This window comes from Aquila chrysaetos, chromosome 5, assembly GCF_900496995.4.
Source record: "Aquila chrysaetos chrysaetos chromosome 5, bAquChr1.4, whole genome shotgun sequence".
NCBI classification, from domain to species: Eukaryota; Metazoa; Chordata; class Aves; order Accipitriformes; family Accipitridae; genus Aquila; species Aquila chrysaetos.
In genome coordinates this window covers 72005196-72026651 of record NC_044008.1, presented here as the reverse complement: position 1 = coordinate 72026651, position 21456 = coordinate 72005196, and the positions used below count along the sequence as shown (strand labels likewise).

Here is a 21456-nt window from a genome sequence, read left to right as displayed (position 1 = left end):
GAGTCTCGCATATGGTCACAATTTGCTGACGTGATTTTGGAGTTATATAATATTGGTATTTATGAGCCAAGTATTTAATCATCAGCTGAAAGAACACTGGGCCCATTGTTGGCCTGCACATTATTAGGGTTCCGGAAGCTCAGGGCAGCCCATCCCACTTCTCTTCATGCAATTGATCTGGGACTTCTTTAATGAGCGTGATATTAAAGCTGCAGGCAGATGGGTACAGCAAACAGTATGTGAAGAGTGAAGGTAGCAGTGGGGAACAACACATTCCCTTAGTCCTTCATGCCTGCAGAAAGTTATTATGCAGAGAGAAAGAAATTTCCCTTGCAAAACAGCCAAGCTGACATGACTGGTAACCATGCACTGCCACCTCTGCCCTTTGGTATTACCATACCAAAACAAAACAGGCTTAGTGCTACAGCTCTGCTCAAAGGATGGGTTTGATACATCTGCCAGAAAAGAAAATTTTTTCCTACTTAGATCTGAACCTGTCTTCAACATTGAAAATGTCAAGATTTAGGATAAGAGTCCTTACCGTCTAGCGTGGGACAGTGCCAGACTTTGGTAAAGTACAAAGACCTGCTTTTGTTCAGCACACGTGCCGATCTAGAACTAGTCTCAGATAATCTGCAACTTGCAATGGAAACTGTCCATTCCCACCAGCAGACCAATTTCTCTGTGTTTCTTGGCTATCTCTACTATTGTTGCTGCCTCAGATAATCAATAGCCAAGTCATGTAGCATTTCCCTATCTCCAGTTTCATGGCTTGTGTGGGGCACAGTACCCTTTTTATGGTTTTTATTCAGCCTCATTCAGGAGTTTTTGGAAAACATGGATTTCTGCCCATTACATATTGGCATCTTTGAGGCTGGTCTATGGCTATTTTTAAACACATACAACACTGTGACAGGCAATGCATTCAGCTCTCCAGCTCTGATCCTCCATTCCTCCAAGACACAGAACACTAAATCAGAAGTTAGCACAAGCTTTTTAAAAGCCTCTGTCAGCTCTAGTTTTATAACCCACTTTACTTACAAATGCAGCCTCTTCAATCAATTTTGCTTTCAAGATTCACATTTATTTCCTTCCCTCACTCCGCACTTCCACAAAATGCTAATGTGGGTAAAGACGGCTTCTCCCAAAATGCATAGCTCAGCATCAAGTTCATCTGTCACAGATGTTCACATCCTCTAAGCCAACCTGGTAGCACTTTCCCAAACAGTATCAAATGGAAAAAAAGCAAATACCAACATCCTGATTTGCTCTGGAGATTCAAGAAAAGTTAGAGGCAGGAGAGACCAAATAAATTATTCTGGTCATTGCAGGGGTATTCCCTGCTCAAGGCTTTGTCTGGACTCCTATTAAATGTGCCAGGCATTTCCATTAGAAAAGGTAAACCACATTCAGATTTCAAGGTTAATTGCAAGAACACTGCTTGCAGGACAAGACTAACATTGTTGTTCAAATAACATTGTGTCAAAACACAGCAAGTTTGAAACTTCAAACCCCCCTAACACCTGTTCCATTTTTCATTGGTACTGGGAAGGATTCTGCAACTGAAATGAATCCAGATTTAATTTTCTGAAGCAAAATTAAAAAAAAAAAAATCTTTGTAACATTTCCGACTCACACATGTATTTTAGATACATACACAATTAAAACAACCATTTAAGTTGACATTGTGGTTCTCAAGTTTCAACTGTATGTGATTGAAAACAGCTGAGGAATCATGGTTAAGAATGGAAATTTCTGCGCTAAGTTCCACTTTAATTGGCATAATGATTATTTGGCAGACTAGTTCACTTGGAAGTAAGTTCTCTCTGCTGCTACGTGTAACCAGTATCTAATGGACTCAGATCAATGTACAAGCTGAACACACTCCAAAAGCAGCATCTCAGTTATTAAATTTTAAGATACTCACCTTGCCCTCTGATGGCTTTTTTCCCCCTCAGGAGATGCACGTGGCTCTTGGAACATCAAAAATCACCAGTTTTCTCCAAAATGGGAAGCAAAACAACATGAAGGCAGTGTGAGGCACATTTGTCAGGAGGGGTATCCAGCTCCTGGAAATGCTCCCTGGAGTAAGAACTTTGCACCTCAATAAGGGCTTTAATACACTGAGAGGTAAGAGATATATAAGGACACAATCACATGACCACTCTCATCTGTCTCTTGAGAAAACCTCTTCCTTACTCATAATAGCATAATATTAGATCAAATACTGAAGTAAGAGATTTTCAAACCTTTTTTAATTAAATATTTATTATTATACCTCTGAATAAAAGCCAGGAAGAGAGCTCAGGAATCCTATACTTTCAGCCAAGACAGTGAAGCAAGGACAGAGGGAGCACTTAAAGGGCTGTCCCACTGGAAGCTGAAGGACATCCCAGAGGACTCCAGATGGGAGTCCTCTTGATGTTTGGCGGAGGATCTGTCCTGGTTCAACAGTGCAGCTAATTGGAAGCACAGAGGGGAAGAAATGGAGCTATAAAACTTGCAGCTTTGCCTGCAACAAACCTTTCCAGATTAGCAACAGTGAGAACAAAATGACAAACACTGGACAAAAACACTAGAACTGAGGTACTGGGTTATTCTGCAATAGCCTTTTAAGCTTAAAACACTCACTAGAAAGCAAACAAGGATTTAGCAGGAAGAGGAGATACTCATTTGGGCAAACTTTTGTCCTGCCTGGGGATTCCCCTGAGAATTGGAGATTTAGGCTTTATTGCTTATCTTCCCAGTGATTCGGGTAATAAAGAATTATATACGGTTCCTGCAAAGCCTTGTTCACCTAAGCATTCTATGCAGGCTGTCAGCTGGTTCAGTAAAGGACAGGCAAAGACACTGGAAGTGGAATTTATAGCTACTTTATGACTGTGCTACGAAGTACTTCTAAGTACCATCAAAAAAACCCTCAAGCAAACCATGGTTTAAAGGACCTCTCACCTCCCCCCCCCACAAGAATACAGTATGTAACTTCTTAAAAGCTCAGCTCCACAAAGATAATAGAGCCCTCCTGGTGCTGTCACATAGACACTCACAAAGCCAAAATAAAATTCAATGTTTTCTCTTTAAAAAAGTTATCTCTTTTCCTAGCTACAGCTCTTCTTTCACTGTTTCCCCTCATTTCAGTTCAAGCCAGGGTGGAGGAAGTATCCCAAATAAAAGTGTTACCATTGCAAGCACTGAAACAGTAAAGGCAAGAGTTACTCACCTTTGAAAGCAGAAAGCATGGCCATGAAAAAGTCTATGGGTACACGCAGTGTCCCCACAAGGGAGAGAACCAAGCCTTGCTTTTATCACTGAAGTGGCTAATAAGAACAAATGGCTTCCAGCCACGCATTAGTGAAAAATATCTTAATAAAAATATAAGCAGCTACTTTTGAAGCCTTGGAAAGCAATGGAAAAGCAGGCTGGAGTTAGACCAAGAGGTAATAGGGAACTAAGGGAACAGCAGGATGGGTTCAGCACCTTGCAGAACTGGTCCTTCTGACATGGCTGGCTATTGCCTACTAAATCCATGCCCAGCTGCAAATATGTCCCACCTCTGCTCTGTTAAGATAAAACAACACATTGCGAGTTTGGAGAAAAGTCCTTTCACAGACCCAAACAATGTGAACTTTTCATTTGGTGACTACTGATAGGGAGGGCGTGCTGCTATCTCCGAGATGTCTGCAAAAGGAAAACTTGTAAGTCAGAGAAGGTGCTCTAATGCCCCCTTTCAGTGGCATAAGTGGCCAGCAGAAGGTCTGCAGAACAACTGCAAAACACATATGACTGGGGGGGGGGGGGGGGGGGCGAGAAAAAACCTCTCCCCGATGGAAGAGCTTTGCAGCCTCCAAGACAATATGTATTTTAGTGGTTACCAGCGTACGTGCTGTGCCTTTCACAAAGCAAAGGGAAAAGCACTGTGGAGTCCAGAGAAAAGAGCTGCCACCCCACTGTGGAACGTGGCTGCTAATTCCTAGTTGCGTAGGTCAGTTTAAAATCTCATTAAACTCCATTGGCTCTTTAAAGAAAAAAGAGCAAAAAAACCTCACCCCCCACTTCCTATTACAGTTGATAGGCTGAAACAGCCTCAAGAGAACCCCATTTAATGACACCATCAATGGCATTTTAGAGGTTTTATCCTTACCAAATTTCAAATAAGTTGTCTAGAAGGGAAAGTTCCTAACACAACTTCATTAAATCGAAGCATGCTAATTCCACACCCATAGGGCTTCAATTCAGGGCTGTGCAAAGGCATTAGCTTGTTCTAAGCACATGTTTAAGTTTAATTGTCCTTATATTGAGTGCATCTTTAAGTATCTTTCTATACTGCATTACAAACTCTTACAAGTTTACGAAAGCATTAAAACTAAAGTGTGAAGTCAATATTTTGCTGTATTTTTTCTTTAGGATAAGCCACACAACAAGTTTCTATAGACTGATGAAGCTGTAAAGTGCAAGTCAAAGCCTCCATTGAACCAGCTCGTTTCCCACTTACAACATTCCAGGACGCACTTTGGACTCGCTGTTTTTGTTTGTGGATTGTAACAAAGTCCCAGAGTATTTTATCCCTTCAGCCAGTCCTGCTCTCTCTTCAAATGCCTACACAGATCACCCTGCCCAGGACAGAAAAGCTAGCATCTAAATCTTAACCTTTGTATTTCTACAGCATCCACTAGTATAGACAGACCATAAGACTCTGGGTAGTCACTTCACCTCCTTCACTTCCCATATTTTATCTTGTTTTTATGACTCCAGCAATATTTTGATATAATAACTGCCCCTTTGAACATCCAGCTTGACAACACATAGCACAAGACAGCCTTCCACTAACAGCTAATCATGTTCCAGCCTCTTCCATGAAGTAAGAAACTACTGTAAATATATGTTCTTCTCACCTTCTCTGATGGCCAACAGACCTGCGTATCTGTCACTTGTGAGGAGGAAGAGCAGAGGCTGCAGATTTCTTGGCCTGTATCTGCAGTTTTATTTCTTTACTTGAAGAGGCAGGATTTGCAGTTTGGCAGCACACTGAGCAAGCCAGAGAGGAAATCACAAAAACTAAAGGAAATCTTTCTCTGAAGGGTAAAGTGTACTGGCGCCAGTGAAGTTTAGATTAGGGTGACCTGATTATTGTTATACAGTGCTTAAAAAAAATGCATGTTGCTCACTGAAAATGAGGTAGAATTAGCTTGTGCCTAGAAGCCAGCAAGGCCAGGGAAAGCAAGGTGGGTGTTAATTCTTGATATGAAAAACAAAGGATGTGCGTTTATTTAGCTAATATATTTTGCTCACTACTGAGATGCTACATCAGCTTGCAGTTACTACAAAGATACAGCTAAACATTTCTGTTGGAAGCAGCAGTGTTTTGTTTTTCCCAAGTCACATGAAGTCTGTCTCAGAGCTTACTAATTCCTCCCAAATATGCTGAAATACCATTGCCTTCAGGGAATGGCATTTGTCCTCAGCTCTTGTAGACCCAACACAGCTCCCCAAGCAAATGCTCATCAGAGAGCTGGTTCCCCAGCACCTGGCTCTTCTTCCTCTGGAGAACTGTCATTGACTTTGCCAAAACTGTGAACCCCAAAAGAGATGCAACTCTTACCTCCTTCCGTCTGCTGGAGAAACAGACCCATGAGGCACAGAGACATGAGGCTTCCAAAAGTTTCACAGTGAGTCTTTGCAGAGCCGGGAACAAAACTTTGGTCCACCTGACTTCCAGTCCTGCCCTTTGAATATGAGATCCGTAGCAGGGACAGAGAGACATTCAGTGTGCTCTAGGGGCTCACCCCAGGGTAGTGCCAGTGTTGGAATGGGGGACAGCCACATTCCCTTCCCCCCTCAAGTCCTCCTGCCCCATGCCGGCAGGTCCAATCTGGACCACACTGAATGCATTGAGGTCAGCTTTTACAACACATTTGGTTCAGAGGTGATCTGTGGAGTTGCACTGGCAGAGAAATCTCTTGGGCTGCAGAATGGATTTTGCTTTAGTCTCAGTATAAGCTGTGATTTACTCTTCTAGCAAAAGCTGCTTTATTAAACACAACATTCTGTAAAACTTTTCCTTGCCCAGAGTAAGGCTAGGAGTTACTTACCCGATTTTCACAACAAGAGAATATAAGCTACCACCACAGCCTTAACTGGCTCCATATTGCCCCTCCGTCAAGCAGAGTAAGGTCTCAGAAGCTCCATTGTACCCCTTTGATTCTGCTCACGTGTCTGAAGAGGAACACATCAAGAGGGTGAGGAGGTGGTAAAGCCACGACCCAGCCTGTCCAAAGCAACAATCCACATTCCCAGGCAGAGAAGACAACAAAGGTTTAGCCAGAGAATGAGACTGAGTCTTCTCCAGGGCTTCACTGTTCTGCCCTTTAGCTCTGTTACAGTTCACAGGATATAATGTGAAGTAGTCCAGGACTGCCAGCAGCAACTGCTGTTCAGCAAGGATCCCGGCAAATAAAATCTGAACTATAATTACCTCCTGACTTGTCTCCTCTCTCAAAGTAGAAAAGTTAGTTAAACAGCTTTGCTCATTATCTCCTCCTGTGGCCTATGCTGTTCATAGCCAGAATTTCCACTGTGCATTTTCAGCATCTCTCTTCACAGTGCAGAAAAGCAACCAGACAACAGAAATGCACAAGACATCTCCACTTGTACAGGAAACACTTTTGTTATTCTGCACTGTCTCAGACACAGGATAAGAAATCCCATCTGAAACTGCTTTCTGCCATTCTTGTAAGCCCCAGTGTAGAAACAGAAGTGGATATGATTGCAGCATTGTGTTTTACAACTACATTAGATGAATCGCAGGGGTACAGAGGAGAAATAATTCCCAATGAGTTGCCTATCTGATTTTTTTTCAGCCCTTTGTTTGCAGATGACACCAGGAGTCTTCAGCTTCCCTGAATTCATTCATTACTGAAATTACTTACTGAGTGATTTCTAGGGTCTATTCTCATCCTGTAAAACTTTCAATTTCAGAAATTTAAGCTGCTTTGCTGAGTTGAGAACAGGCATATGTTTTGTGGGAGTATATCTGGGTCTCCTTATTAAGGTGAGATGTCCTGGAATTAAATTTTTGGTACATCTAGAAGTTCACAACACACTTTGGACATCAGGAGATAACACAGCGTTGCTCAATAGCAGTCCTTTAGTTGGGGATCACAGTGTCTGAAAGAGCAGGCAAAAGTCTTGGTGCTCATAATGATGTTGGAGCATACAGCTGCAAGCATTTTTTACTGCCCTCTCTGGGACATGCAGTACCCTGGAGGAAACAATGTGTTAACACTATTGCTTTGTGAGGTTTATGGCCTGTAGTGACTTCTGAAAATAATAATTCCATAGAGTTACAAGTGCTTCTGTGATCACTAATAACATCTCTCGGCATCAGACTCTCTAGTAAGTAGCCAAGCACCCTGCAGAAAAAGCATCACATTCTGTCACACTCCCAGGGAATCCAGCAAAGATCAAGGGTTCTACAAGGCTGAAAAAAGGGAAGACCCTCCCTGCTTGATTTTTATCAACATTACCAAAGCTGAGGGAAAAAACAGAGAGGATGTCCTAGTCTCAGGACATATCCCAGGAGCTGAGCATTGAAGACAGTTCCCTTGGTGCCCAGCGGTCAAACCTTACTTTCTGCTGGATTCTGTGAGACAGTGCATGTTTGTACTGGCTTTGGCTGGGATAGAGTTAGTTTTTTTCATAGTAGCTTGAGCAGGCAGCTCATCAGCTCCTTCCATCCCATGCTTGGAAAGAAACCAAAAGAGCTGCTTGTGAGGCACACACACAGAGGAGTCTCCTTCCTTCCAAACCTCTGCTTTGACAACTGCACTGTAATGCATCTCTGATACCCAGCCCCAGTCCTCCCCTCAAGCCCCCTCCAGTGGCCAGAGCTTTATTAATGCAATTTTACTTCTTGCTCAGAGTTTCAGTACCTCAGACACATTTGGTAGGCCATGAGATTCTCGTGTCAGAGTACTTGTTTATGAATATTGATGGAGAAAAGGAAAACCACATGCACAGAGCCATGCTTGTAAAACCTTTGTGGATCTAGTAAAAGGTTAGCCTTTCCCTTCCCCACATCCAGTACTATCATTTTTGGGAGCAGATCAATTCTTGCTAAGCTACAGAAACAGGCAAATTAACCTGAGCAAAAAGCAGAGATGGCTGATGATCATCAAGCACAAGCATGTACTTAAACATCACCACACATAGTTTCCAGGATTGACAGCTACAAAGTGAAGGAAATCACTCATTTCACAGTGATTCTGTGTCAACTGTGCTGTTTCTTTCCATCAGGAAGTTCACAAGGCAGGTTTAGGAGCAGGAAACTAGAGAAAAGAAGAAGAGCCCTAAAAAGTTTGATGTTAGAAATCAATAGCAACTAGAGGAGGAGTGAGAAGAGAGATGCCATTTGTAAGTAGTTTAATGTTCTGGCATTTGCATTGCCTATTGATTAGAAAGTGCAAAAAACGCAGATGAGGATAGAGGGACTGATGACAGAAAAATCAATGGCTTCTTTACAGGAGTCATTCAATAGTAGTGAAGGAAATTTGCCATTTTGCAGATATTACATCAGGTGGGTGTGAGCTGGCATGATCTCCTATTCCCCAAAGGAGGAAGATGTCCAAGCCTTTCACCTCCCACCTGCCTCTCATTAGCTTGTGCTGCTCTGGAGCTCAGTGGAGCAAGGAGAGAGGAAAAAGCCCAATTCTATTCCTGAGCCTCTTGCCAACGTGTTGGCTGGCCCTAGGCCATCATTTCTGTAAAAAAAATTAGATGATACCTCTTCCTGCTACCTAAATGTTGTGCAGCTCAATTAGTGAATGCTTGCTTGCATGGTACTTTGAATATACCAAACTGTAGAACAAGCAGCTGTTACTATAAATACACCACCGATCACAGAGTACCATTGACCACACTGTTTATTAAGCTGGAGCTGAGGAAAACCTCACACTCACTGTGATCTATTTAATAGTTGCTACATTTATTTTACTGTGTGCCTAAATACATGCAAGGGGCTAACAAGACGGCTTGATTAGATACAGCAGATCTATGTCATTGCATCACAATAATTTCACCTTCACACTGCCCACAGCCTGACCAGGTTGTGACCTGGATCCTTGACAACTATGCCCTGTTATCATACTTTTCTGATTAATGTGAAGACAGGACATACAGAAGACACTTTCTTTCTCAACCGAGAACACATGCATGAGTGACCATGACAAATGGAGGGATCAAATCCCCATGTTGACTGAAGGAACACGGAGATGCAAATTATTATACTCTGCATCGAGAACACATCCAGCTTTCCAGCAAAACCTTAGAGATGTCACTGACTTCCATTGCTCGTTGACTTTGTCACCCAGGTTTCTCTTACTGCTGCACTAAATCTTCTGGGACTCAGGTGGGGAATGACAGAGCAAGAACAGGGCAAAGCCCCTGGAATGGCCACCGTTCAAGATACCCGTCTTGCAAACAACATTTCTAGGCCATCCTGGGCATCTAACAACACATGTCTACATCTGTGTTGGCTCACTGAACTGCCTTGATGAGAAACAGAGAGATCCCTTCACTAATTGACTCATTAGTAAAGACAGAGAGGCATCCAGATCATGACTCACACAGTCTGAGACATCTCACCTGGGATAAAATGAACATGACCTAGAAACACTTTATCCCTGTTGCTGTTGATGCCTACAGCACTGCAATATGACTCCACCCAGCAAGTCAACACCGTGTTATATTTTGCCTGGGAGTGGTGAAATCTCCAGATAAAATAGGAGACATTCAGACTGACAGACCTCTGCTTCCAAACAAATGGCTCCTTACAACAGCTACCAATTGATATTGAGAGCAAAAACCTCAAAACTAGCAGCAGCCATTGCTTCATGCTCTTATAACAGCTCCCCCAGTTTCTTCCCATGCAAACTTGTCTCCCTGGAAAAATCAGCAGCAACTTGACTCTTGGCTTGAGAGTTCAGTCACCACTGAATACTTCAGCAAGCCCATGCAGAGTGTGATGCAGGGACACAGCAAACACTGGTGTTGATAGAGGGAGGGAGGGAAAGGGACTGTCCCTCAACAGCCAATGTTTTAAGCAGAGCCAAGGACTCAAAGGCCCTGCCAGCCAGAGCACTCACCAGGTTGACGAAGTCCTGGTAGCAGATCCTCCCCTCAGAGTTGCTGTCTGCCAGGGCCAGCAGGACCTCCAGCTTGTGGGGGTCCAGCTCCGAGCCGTGTCTCTGGAGAAGGGAGCGAAACTTCTCGGTGCTGATGTAGCCGGTGTTGTCGGGATCGAACTGGGATAGGAGGGGAAAGTGCTACAATTAACCATTCCACGTTACACACAACTCTGCCAATGCATTCATCACCTGCAGCAGGCCCACTGGGACCCCAGGGGCTGCTCTAGGCTTTGGTGATGCATTGCCCTGCAATCACCCCATCTCCAGCTTCCTTTCACTGCCCAGGGACTGCAAAGCACCCTGCTGTAGAGAGAGGTGAACCCAGGCATCATCATCCACACCATCACCCTGCCTCCACGCAAGCTTCAGCTAAGTCAGCTCCCTTCACCTTCCTTCCCTCTGCATCATCATTTCTCTTGGCTATTTTTTATATCCCTCTTTATCTGGACTATCAAGCAAACCAGAGATGCAGTCTGTCAGATAAAACGTACAGAAAACAGTTTTACTCCTGTATTTCCTAACACAATTGCAACACAGGAATATGCCATCCCTCCTCAAGCCCTTTCTGTGCTCAGTATTTCTGACAGTCACTCTTCCAGATCATCTCTACAGATCCCTTCAAAATGGTAAGTGATTTCACTGCTGAAGAGCTCTCTGTTTTAAGATGGATTGGGAAGAAAGTCTTTGGACAGGGAGCAAAGCAGATGAACATTATGTCAAACTAAAAGTGACAAGGCAGCCACATGCCATTTTCAGAACATAAACTAGACTCATTAGAAGGAAAGTCCCAGGTGAGACTTGCAGTGAATCCCACTCTGACCAAAAACATCACCGTTTTCCCTCAGACTAAGTGGTTAACCTCCTAAAAATGCCACTGACCAAAAAGAGACAGCTTTGCAAGACTGTTCAAACTTACGACTGCTTCCAGCGACTAGCCCACGCTGAGCTCCCCAGGGCACTCTGCAAGGGGCTGCCAGCTCGCAGGCAGGCACACCCCCAGCCCCGACAAAGCCAGTGCTGGCACCACGCCGAGCATGTTTCTTTTGTGCTTTGAAAACTAGTGGATGCAAGCTGCCAGACCAGCCCGCACTAGCTGTGGTGCAGTGTGATCTCTGCCAGTTCTCTGTTGCTGGGAGATTTGCCTTTGATTTCCCAAACTTGGCTGCGAGGACCCTGGTGCTCACTGGCCTCCTTTTGTAGATAATGATATCAAGCTTGTTGGCTGGATTGAATGGCTGTCAGGGGGCAGGGTGGTCAGGAGGGAGTCTTTTCATGGAAACATTTAGGACATAAAAGGCCTTGGCAGAGCCAAAAAGGTCCTGACAATCCTCGCTCTTTCCTAACGGAGAACAAAAGCTGAACAGGCGCCGGGCCTTCAATCAGACTCGGCGGAGTAAAGGCTGCCTTGGCAAGGGAGGAGGTGAGAAGGGGAATGTGGCACATGATGCAGCCTGCCAGCGGCAGGGCTGGCACTGCTCTGCAGTGAGCAGAGCAGCTATAAAATAGACCGGCCTCAGGCACGGGCAGCTTGTTTAGAGGACGCAGTGCCCACGTGCGAGGATCTGGCTCAATCTCCTTCAGGCAGGAGCACCTTTGTCCTGCTGCTCCTGGGGACTTCTGCTATCACTGGCTGCTTTGTGAGGAGAAGCTGTCTAATCTGAGGAGGGGAGATCACAGCCCGTTGTTGGAGCAGAGCTGGTCTGCGATTTTGTCAAAGCAGCAGCCCCTCTGTGAGGAAGCTGCTGGGGCAAGCGGATTACACAAAACAAGACAAACCAAGTGACCTGTGGACAGTCAGAGCTGGGCACTCTCCCCCGCCCTCTGCCAAGGGTTGTTCTGTCCTTGCAAGGTGGCCTGGATGTACCTTCCTGACAGCTGGCACTCAGAGCCAAAGGTGGATTTCATCAGCTGTTTACTGTTAAACAAGGGCTTAATATTAATCCCTGGAGAAGTTTAGCTCCCCTACTTCAGCCCACTCTGATGCTTTGAGTTAACAGATCAAATTCTAAAACGAACCACAAAATCAGGGCTTCTGCACTCTGGCTCAGCTCTGATGCTTTTTGGCTCTTGCTGGGACTCCCAAACCAGCCTAATTTTCCAGTGCCCAATCCCAGAGGCACAGATACACAGGAAATAAAGTATTATTAGCATAATACCTGAGATGACCTTTCTCAAGGGGAATTTGCAGAAGCTGGGGGATGAGTCATTCAGTGAATGGATCTAACACCTGCAATCCCATAGCTACTGCTGTGTTCATCCTTGTTTCCTGAAAACATTTGACCTAACCAACATCTTACTTAACTGCACCACTTTAACTGTATCTTGACATTTAAGATGTCAGAACCTAGCTTGTCTAGGACAAAACCATTTGTTCCCTGAAAGCTTAAATGCCTCCCTACTTTGAGGGCCAGGGTCAGTGACTGAAGTGGGACTCTCCCCATGCTGTGTGCTCATTGTTTGACTTTGTAGGAAAGACCAATGGCCACAGCCATGGGGAACATGGCTATTCCTTCAAAGGGCAGAAGAGATACAGAGCTGAAGCATACAGGCTCCCGATGCACAAAAGAGCTGCTCAGATCACAAACCACTTTTCCCAGACTTTTTTCTGCTTTAATGCATTCCAAAAAGAAACATTTTGTAACCAAGAACAAAAACTACAAAACTGCTTCAGAGCTTCAAACCAGCCCACAAGGACACACTAATGACTCCAGACTCACTAGTGCTAGAGCAGATACAATCCTGTCACTCAAGATGGTACTGTCCATAGCTGTTACTGGCTGCTGGCTTCCTGAACGGACAGGCAGCTGAAGCCTGTCTGGTGGCTACAAATGAGCCTCTGCTCCAGAGATGCTTCTTTCTCACACCAATAAGTACCAGCATTCCTCCTTGAGCTCACTGTCTTGCTGCTTGTCCCACCAAAATCAAAGTAGTGGCAGAAGGTAGCTAGTATTTTCAGTACTGTAAATGTGCTAGGGAGGCTCTTCTCCTCTTTCACATTACTATGTATAATTTTCTTTTTGGCACTAAGTTAATGATACTAATTAGAAATAGGTTTGAATTAAAACAGTGGATCTGAACAGCATGAAAGAGTAAGAGGTGAACAATGAACAACTGGCATCTGAACTAAAAAAGCCTGCCTCAGAGCAGGACTAGACCACTGCTTCCACAACCTGGAGCAGAATGTTTTTCTGTAAACCCCAGCTGTAAGGGAGTTCTCTTATTTATGTTTAAACATTTTTTTTCAGCATATAAAAATCTGTCACTACAGCACTCAGAATCCACCTCAACACTTCAAACTGCCTCAAACCTTGTTTCAGATAGCACAGCTAGCCACAAAAATCAAGGGGTTGAGCTGGTCCTGCAGAATATGTGTCCCTACACACAACAAAAACAACATGTGACAGCACACTCAAAACACTTGGGTCCATCAATTATAAAAGAGACAACTGACCTTTGCTACACGCTTCATGTATTTATCCATGATGATCTCGTTAAGGGCTAGTTGTCCCACAAGCCCAGCCAAGCACCTTTGTCTCACCGAGAGGACAGACGATGACTGGCAGCCAGCAGCATGGCTGCGCTGAGCCCCAGGTTCAGCCCCACAGGGACAGCTCCCCAGGCAAAGCCTCCCAGCAGCTAAGTCAGCACAGTGGCTTCCTTCAGCGTAGTTACTTCTGCCTCTGCCCATCTACTTGGGCAAACAAGGGCAACACAACGGGTGCAGGGATGAGGAAGGCCATTTGCCCCCCCTCACCCCCCCAAACAATAGGACACTAACGGCAATTTCATGCAAGGTTTCCTCCGCATTTCAATGACAATCACCCTTAACTCCCTTGATCCTCAACCAGGCTCTTAAGCAAAAATGTAAATATGTTAATGACCGTAGCAGCCATCTGACTCAGGATCTTAATTCCCTGGCCCAAAACAAGCTATTTTTTGCTATTTCTTCCTTATTTTAGACCAGACACACCATAAACTGAAGGCCCCACAGCAAAACTACAAGGCAAATGTAAGGGGAGGGGGGCCTGCAAACTCTGATGGAAATAGGAAATACGGTTGAGAAAAGAAAACGAAATCTCAAATTGTTCCTCCTCTTTAATTAAAGACACATCAGCCACGGCTCAGTGAGCAAGTAGGGTGGAGGCTGGTGCTGCAGACAGACAATGGGCATCTTGGGAAAACGCAGACATTTCACATAGCGCAGCCAGCTGCTCCCCTCCCTCATGGCAAACAGCCCTCTGGGGCATCAGAGCAGCTGGAGAGTCAACAGCTGAACTGGGCACAACATGAGGATCCTTGGCTGGCTTTAGGATTGCAGATCTGTTGCAGGAACCGAGAATTTGCTACAACCCGTGGTTTCCTCATCAAGGGGCTTTGTCTTGGCATCACCCAAGCCATAAGTTGTCTTTGCAATGGGCAAGACTCCAAGCAACTTCATCTAATTAGGAAGTTGGCTTTGAGTAGGATCAGTCCCTTCAAATCTGAATCACTCTATGGTCCAGCGGTATCTTCATTTCTGGGAGACACTGGCCTGGCAGTCAGGCCTCCTGGCACTGACCCCAGTTCTCCTCCAGACTAGGAGGCAGATTCTGGAAATAAATCGTCCTCAGCTTTAGCTTCCCCTCCTGTTACATGGAAATGACAACTCCTGTGTTATTTCCTACCAGAAAGGAGCTACCAATAGTAGGCCTGCTTCTTGTTCACATTAGGCCCTTTCCCAATGGAAAGAGGGAGTCAATCACATGCAAAATCTGTCATCTCCAAGGGTTTCAGAAACCACTCTAAGTTTGCTGGATTTGAACTCAGACCATTAGATGGCATAGTCTCCGCAATCTAGGGATGCTAACAAGCTCTGGAAACAACCAGACCATCTCCAGCCTCAAGGGCCATGCTGTAGTTAAATCAAGCATCTCCAAGTCAATACATGGAATTGACAGACTCCAAGTTGAAGCTGTGAAAAGACATTTAAGACAGGCATTGAAACTCTCCTCAGGATAGTCACACATTTTACCAGAGCCCACTCTCTACCTTTGCATAACCTTTAGGGTCATGCTGTGAGTTGGTGAGAGGGATTTTTTTGTTTGTCTAAAAAAAACCCCAGAAAAAACCCCAACAATATGGCAACAGTATATGTAGCATTTGCTCCTTTGATGAAGATTAAAGGAATGACAAGGCAGAAGATGAAAGTCTGCCTTATAATCCAAATGAGAGGGCAAAAAGCAGGGGCTGTTTTAACAGGAGTTTCATCACTGCCTGGTGGTGATGATCTTCCCAGCAGGTTAATGATCCTGCTCTCTCTTCCAATAGTGGGAGACGCACATGAGAGGAGAAACCCTGATCCAGAAGAGAGGAAGGCCAGTCAAAGGTAAGTGTATATCCCTCCACCTTGAAATCCAGCCTCTCACCATTAAAACTCACATAATCTCAGTTGCCTGAACACGTGTGGTAAAACATTAGTGCTGGCTCCAGTGACGCACACTCTCTTCCCCTGTAAATAATGAATTTACCCACTACTGCCCAGACAATATAAAGTGATTAAGGGCTGTCCAGCAGTACTTTTAGTGCATGTTTGATTGCTTTGACCCGAGGTGAACCCGAGGGCTGGAAACATCACCCAGCTCTCAAAAGCCAGACTGCATTTAAGCACGGAGGATATACCCTCACTAACTCACCAAGCAGGGTCCCCAGACAGACCCGCTCCCCGGAAAGCTGCAGTGAGAGAGCACAGAGCTACCCAGCTCAGCATTCACCTAGGCAGGGAGGCATCCGCAGAGCAGATGGTCCATCACCTGGATTTGGGTAAGTGTCTCTCTGCATGCAGCATATGGAAAACTGGAGATGGAGAGAGCTGGTATAAGATTCCCTTTTCCTTGAAGGGCAGAGTAGCCTGAAGGACCAGGTTCATTAGCTGGCTGACCAACCTGTAGAGGCGTTTCTGCTCTAATTTATTTTTCCTACTTATCTTAGGCACAAAGACAAGAAAAGGACCTACATTACTACCATCTGTTGTTACCTTCTGCAAAAGCACTTAATCTAAACAGATACTGGCAGTACAGACTGAACATGAACGGGAGAATAAAAGGATTCAGGAGTGTACTGCTGCTCAGTTAGGCAGATAGGAAAGAGGGCTTTGGGACCAGATTTGATTCTTGCTTGGTATTGCCAAGATTTCTGGAGTGAGCCCAGGTGCCTCTTGTAGTGCCTTGACTTCCCCATCTACATGGCACAAGCAACACACCTGTGCCTGTGTGATCTAGCACAGTGAGGGCTGTGGAGCACTTACAGAGCATGACTGGATGATGGCTGCAATGGCAAAGAGCAATTAGCAAGCCACAAGGCCAAGCAGCACAGGGAGAATATGAACAGAGCTGGCCTTCTGCCAAAGTTTCAGGTATAGAAACATACCAAACTTTCCAAAGCCAATGACAGCTGGACACCACATTGAACTCCTTGACTCCACAGATGTTCAGACCCCTGGTCCAAGCAAATCCTCTACTTGGAGACCCCTGGAATTTCTGACCCACAGCTTGCTGGGGAAGCCTATCATGCTCAGCCAGGTACCCAAATCCATGTTTCTGTTTCCATATACATTTTTTTTTATGCAACTCCCTCCCCTGTCCTTCCTCTGCCTGTGGGTTTCTTGCTGCAAGTCCTTGCTAAGACACTAAGAGAGGATAGAGCTGAGAAGCACTCACAGAACCTGTTGAGCTAGCTTTCAGCCCTCTGCTGTCTCAACGACCCACCACTCTGAGCCATCCCACTGCCTCTCTCCAGATCAGCCTTCTGGCAGAACACTCACAGGAATCAGCCTCCAGTCTCAGCTGGGGAATTACACACAGTGTTCAAGCCACCCAGAACTAAATTATTCAAAATATGCCACGGTGCTGGCTTTGAAACCAAAGCCGCTCCCCAGAAAGAAGCCAGGGTAAATAGAAGCTCTATTATCAGCACCACTGACAAGGAAGGAGATGAAGCACTGAAAGTGAGGGAGATAATTACATGATTAACGAGACAGCATGGATGGCAGGAGATGCCCTCCATTATGCCACAAGGCTTAATGCAAAGAGACATGTTTATAGACTGAGCCTTCTCCAGCTCTGCTTCTTCCTGTTTTATTATTTATGTAAGTGCATTAAGACTAATGGAAAGAAGCTGAGGCACTCTAAAAAGTAGTGGAGTTTTTTTTAGGTAGAAATAAAATTTTTAATCTTGATCCAGCACTGGGCACCTTGCATATTTTGCTGGACAGATGTCCTCAGCTGCAGCAACAGGCTGGGCAGGTTACAGCCCAGACTGGCGAGTCATGTATCTTGCATCACCAGCCCAGTTCTGATGCTGACTATCCACACATTTCTGAAACTGTGGACAAGATGAAGCCTACAAGAGATCACCTAGTGACTACCATGACCAAACCCACCCTAACAGTTAAAACCTTTTCTTAAATCCTTAGGCAAGAGGTTTAACACTCTTTCTAGATCTGCTTGTCAGCACTGGCCCAGACATTATTATATGTACAAATGCCCAATCTCTTGCTCTCCCTTTTGAATTCCTCTAGTTTTTAGGGCTCCACAATCTCCTGAGGCAATGAGTTCCACAGTCTAATTAAAATTAAACCTACTTTTCATCTGGATGGTATAAGGCATTAAATATCAAAAGCTGAAAAGAGCAATATCTATACTACCATGACACATGATATTCTCATTTACCACCACATAATTATTGTTTATCTCTTTTTAGTCATGTCTTATTAGAGGATCTCAAAATCTTGTATCACTATTAATCACATCTTTCAGGGCTTCTACATCATGAAGGGACATAATGCACATGCCATTTCATTCCGAGCTGAAATGCAATACACTCTGGGTGGGATGCTGCATTTATTTGGACTACATAACTCAACAGAAGGCATAGCATGCACAGTCAGCCTCACAGCTGGGAGACAGACAGGCTCTAATCACTATTGCTATGAGGAAAATAAAAAAAACCAACAAAACCAAAACCCAAAACACAACAGTCAGAATAGCTGTTCAGCTGGGGCTGTATTTCAGGCCAAGTTCCTGCATTCAGATCCCTGCTTACCCCCAGGTTAAGTAAACGTACACAAGCATTTCTGTAAAATTCACTGCTATCAACAATGTCACCTGTCACAGCAGCGTCTCTGCTGGTACAGGTGAGGCAGATGAGTCTCCTCATTCAAAACAGGGTTTTGGTCTGATATTATCTGGAAAAAGTAGCATAGGTGGTACCAGGGCAAAAGAATCTGCAGTAGTTGAAATGTTTATGTTCTGTATATGGACAAAAGCCCAATGAATTATTTCTGTTATACGATGATGACACACTTTCTGTCCCAGCAGTAACTCTGGAGAACCTTACACAGCAGCTGCCAAAGTTAGATAGTTTTGAATCAGCAGGTCAAGGTAACTTTCCTCCAAAAGATTTTTAAAAGCCAGTACTAATACTGATTTTCGGCAAGTCTGGGAACACTGGAGGAACATCAAGATCTGCTTTTTACCTTTCTTCCAGCTTTGCATCTGCAACCTTTCAACCATGGCTCCCAAACTCCTGTCCAAACATGGCAACAGGCACCCACACCACTCCCAAAACTGCAGGGCTGTGACAAGAATTTAATGGGACAAAGCAGGTCTGTTGGCCTAATAGCAACCCACAGCAAATGAACAGATGACTGATATTGAGTAATGCATAATGGAAGGAGGACTGGTCTAATATCAGTCAGAATAGGCTACAGAAAACAAATTATATTCAGCTGATATTATCTGGATGGGAATACAAACTTGGTGCAGATCATAAGACAGGATCGCTGGTATAACTGATTTCTGCAGGGCATGTGACATCACCAGACAACCCTGTGTTTGAGGACTTACTGTGACACAAACTCAGGCTGTCACACATTCAACATGCTAAAATCTGCCTATTTGACAGGTCTCAAAAATAAAACTAAGCTAGAGAGCTACCATCACATGGAGATGCCACTAATGGGGACCCATGAGAATTTGTTCTTGCTCCTACAGAATTATCATTAGTGACTTTCTTCAAAGTGTAAGATAAGTCTGCATCATGCTCACAGATGAGCTAAAGCAGCAAGTTACTGAGCATGAGCTGGGTCTTTTGGTAAAGCTGGGTGCTTGCAAACAATACATATTACAGTAAAAACAAATGGAAAGCCATATGGCCATGAGCCAAGAACGTCAGCCAGCTTACAGGATGGGGAATGCCATCTTCAGAAGCAGCTACTCTGGGGAAAAAAAAAAAGCCTTGTTTGTTACACTGAGAGCTCTCACTGCCTTCAAAAAATGAAACATGACCTGCAGGTTTGTAAATGAGGTGACATTACCTCTGCGTTTGGCACTTTGTTACTGGTATAGTCTGACTGGCTCCACTGACAGGCTCAATTCATTAGCTTATGAAAGGGAAGGTTAAGCAATGACTTGATCGCTGTCCAGAAGAACCACAAAGGGAACAGAAATTTGGCAGTAGAGGATTCTCCACTGTGACAAAGGTATAATCACATCTAGGGCCTAGAGGTCAAAGCTGGGCAGCTTTAGATTAGAGTAAGTTGATTATTTTTACTATTAACAAGTGAAATGTCTCACTAACTTCACCAGAAGTTTTACAATTGAATTGCAAGTTTTCCTAGGAGATGAGGTATGGCCGAGGTCAAGCAGAAGACCACTCAGAAAATCTTCTGGCCTTCATTATGAGAGACTAGATGATCCCAACAGTTCCCTTCTGACCTGACTGCAAGTTATTAGGGCTCAGAAAAACTTAAGCCAAACAGATGCATTTAAAGCCCCACCTAAAAACTGCTGTAACACACATATAACCAGAATGACCCACCTATACTGGAATTCAAACCACACTTCTGGTTAGAACAACAACCACAGAGCAAAATTCCTACTAAACAGACTGGGAAACATATTTAACTTATACTGATTTTACATCTGGCTTTGTTCAGTCATGGGGACTAGAAGCTACCAAAGAAACTCCTCTGCTTTCCAAGCTAAACTGGAGCAGAAGATAATGTCAGCCTTGTGAAGAGGCAGAGGTTACCGCATGATTCCCTGCAATGCCTTGTAGGTACTTGGCGTTACACTGCAACAACATAACTATCTCAAAAGTACTCCAGGCGGGTTGGTTCCAAATAGAGCCCAGAGCTGGAAGTATTATTACTCTAACCTCTATCATCTAAACACTTGAGAGCAAACAGTCCTGGCTTGCATCTTTCCAGGGTGATCACAGTGGTTACAACTGCAGTAAGAAGCCAGACTGCTGGAAGCTGTGGTGGTTCACATTGTTTCTTAGGCAATATATCTAAATCAGTCCTGGATGACACCCAGACTGCAGGTTCCCTCCATGAAGGACTGCAAGGGTAAGGTCTGCAGTGTTTGCACTTTCCCAGTGTCTGCTATGTCAAATATACTTTGGTTTAAGGGTAGAACGGTTTTGTCCAAGTGCCAAAGCTGCACAACCACAAGTCAGAGAAATTAAGCTGTATTTTTGGCTTCTTATACGCCTTATGTCTTATTACTGGATACGAGGGACAAATACAATGCAAAGCACAGTGTTTCTAGAGTTCTCTTTGCCACAGTTTTCAAACAGACACAAAACGTGTCTGAAGTTTTAAAGCAAATCATGACTTAAATAAAGACTCCACAACAGGAATGCAACTAACTTCATAGGAAAAAGTGCTGTCCATGCAGGTTCCCTGCCCAAGCCTTACAGCTGGAGCAGAGCAGTTCTCCCTGCAGGTGACAAAATGCAGGGCTGGCCTTGGGCTAGCTGTGCCCTGCAAGGTGTAACGTCTCTGTGGGGCCCAAACATGGTGAATAGGGAACCCCTTTTACACATTCACCAGCCTGACAACAAACTATACCACAGCACAGTTTGAAATCCCTCTTTTAGACAGTTATCAGGGGAAAAGCTCTTTCTCACGGCATTGACAAGTCCTCACAGAGCCTGGCCCTGCTTGAGCCATATCAGGGGCTCCTTACTGCCTCGGGAGACAGCAGTGGATACTCCCTTCACAGCCTCCCACACAACAGAGCGCTCGCCCTGTCAGTCAAACCTGCACTCACTCACAGAGCCCCTCTCCTTGCCTGTCTCTACCTCTTTTCTGCCTCCTTTACTGAACTAATCAGATTTCTCGTGTGTACAGGGCTCACACATGCTTTAAAGAGCACCTGCTTCCTCTGACAAGCCTGTGCACTTTTCCCAAGCTCTAATATTCCCCTTTTACTTGAAGAGACTGACTTGAATG

The 21456-nt window shown here is 44.6% G+C and overlaps 1 protein-coding gene across 7 annotated transcripts in view; it reads right to left on the bottom strand.

The window, feature by feature from the left end:
• Positions 1–21456, bottom strand: part of RHBDL3 (rhomboid like 3) — a 70605-nt gene that overhangs the window by 21924 nt on the left and 27225 nt on the right. For 4 of the 7 annotated variants that reach the window (XR_003923340.2, XM_030013935.2, XM_030013936.2 and 1 more), the window contains one exon: positions 10140–10298. The exons of 1 other annotated variant lie outside the window; for it this stretch is intronic. Coding sequence is in view for 3 of the 6 variants with exons in the window: in XM_030013935.2 (XP_029869795.1) it covers positions 10140–10298 (159 nt within the window). In the remaining 3 variants the exon portion in view is untranslated. Of the gene's footprint in view, positions 1–1927; positions 6213–10139; positions 10299–21456 lie in introns of those variants that run through there. 2 more of the 7 variants (XM_030013944.2, XM_030013941.2) reach the window with 2 other exon arrangements.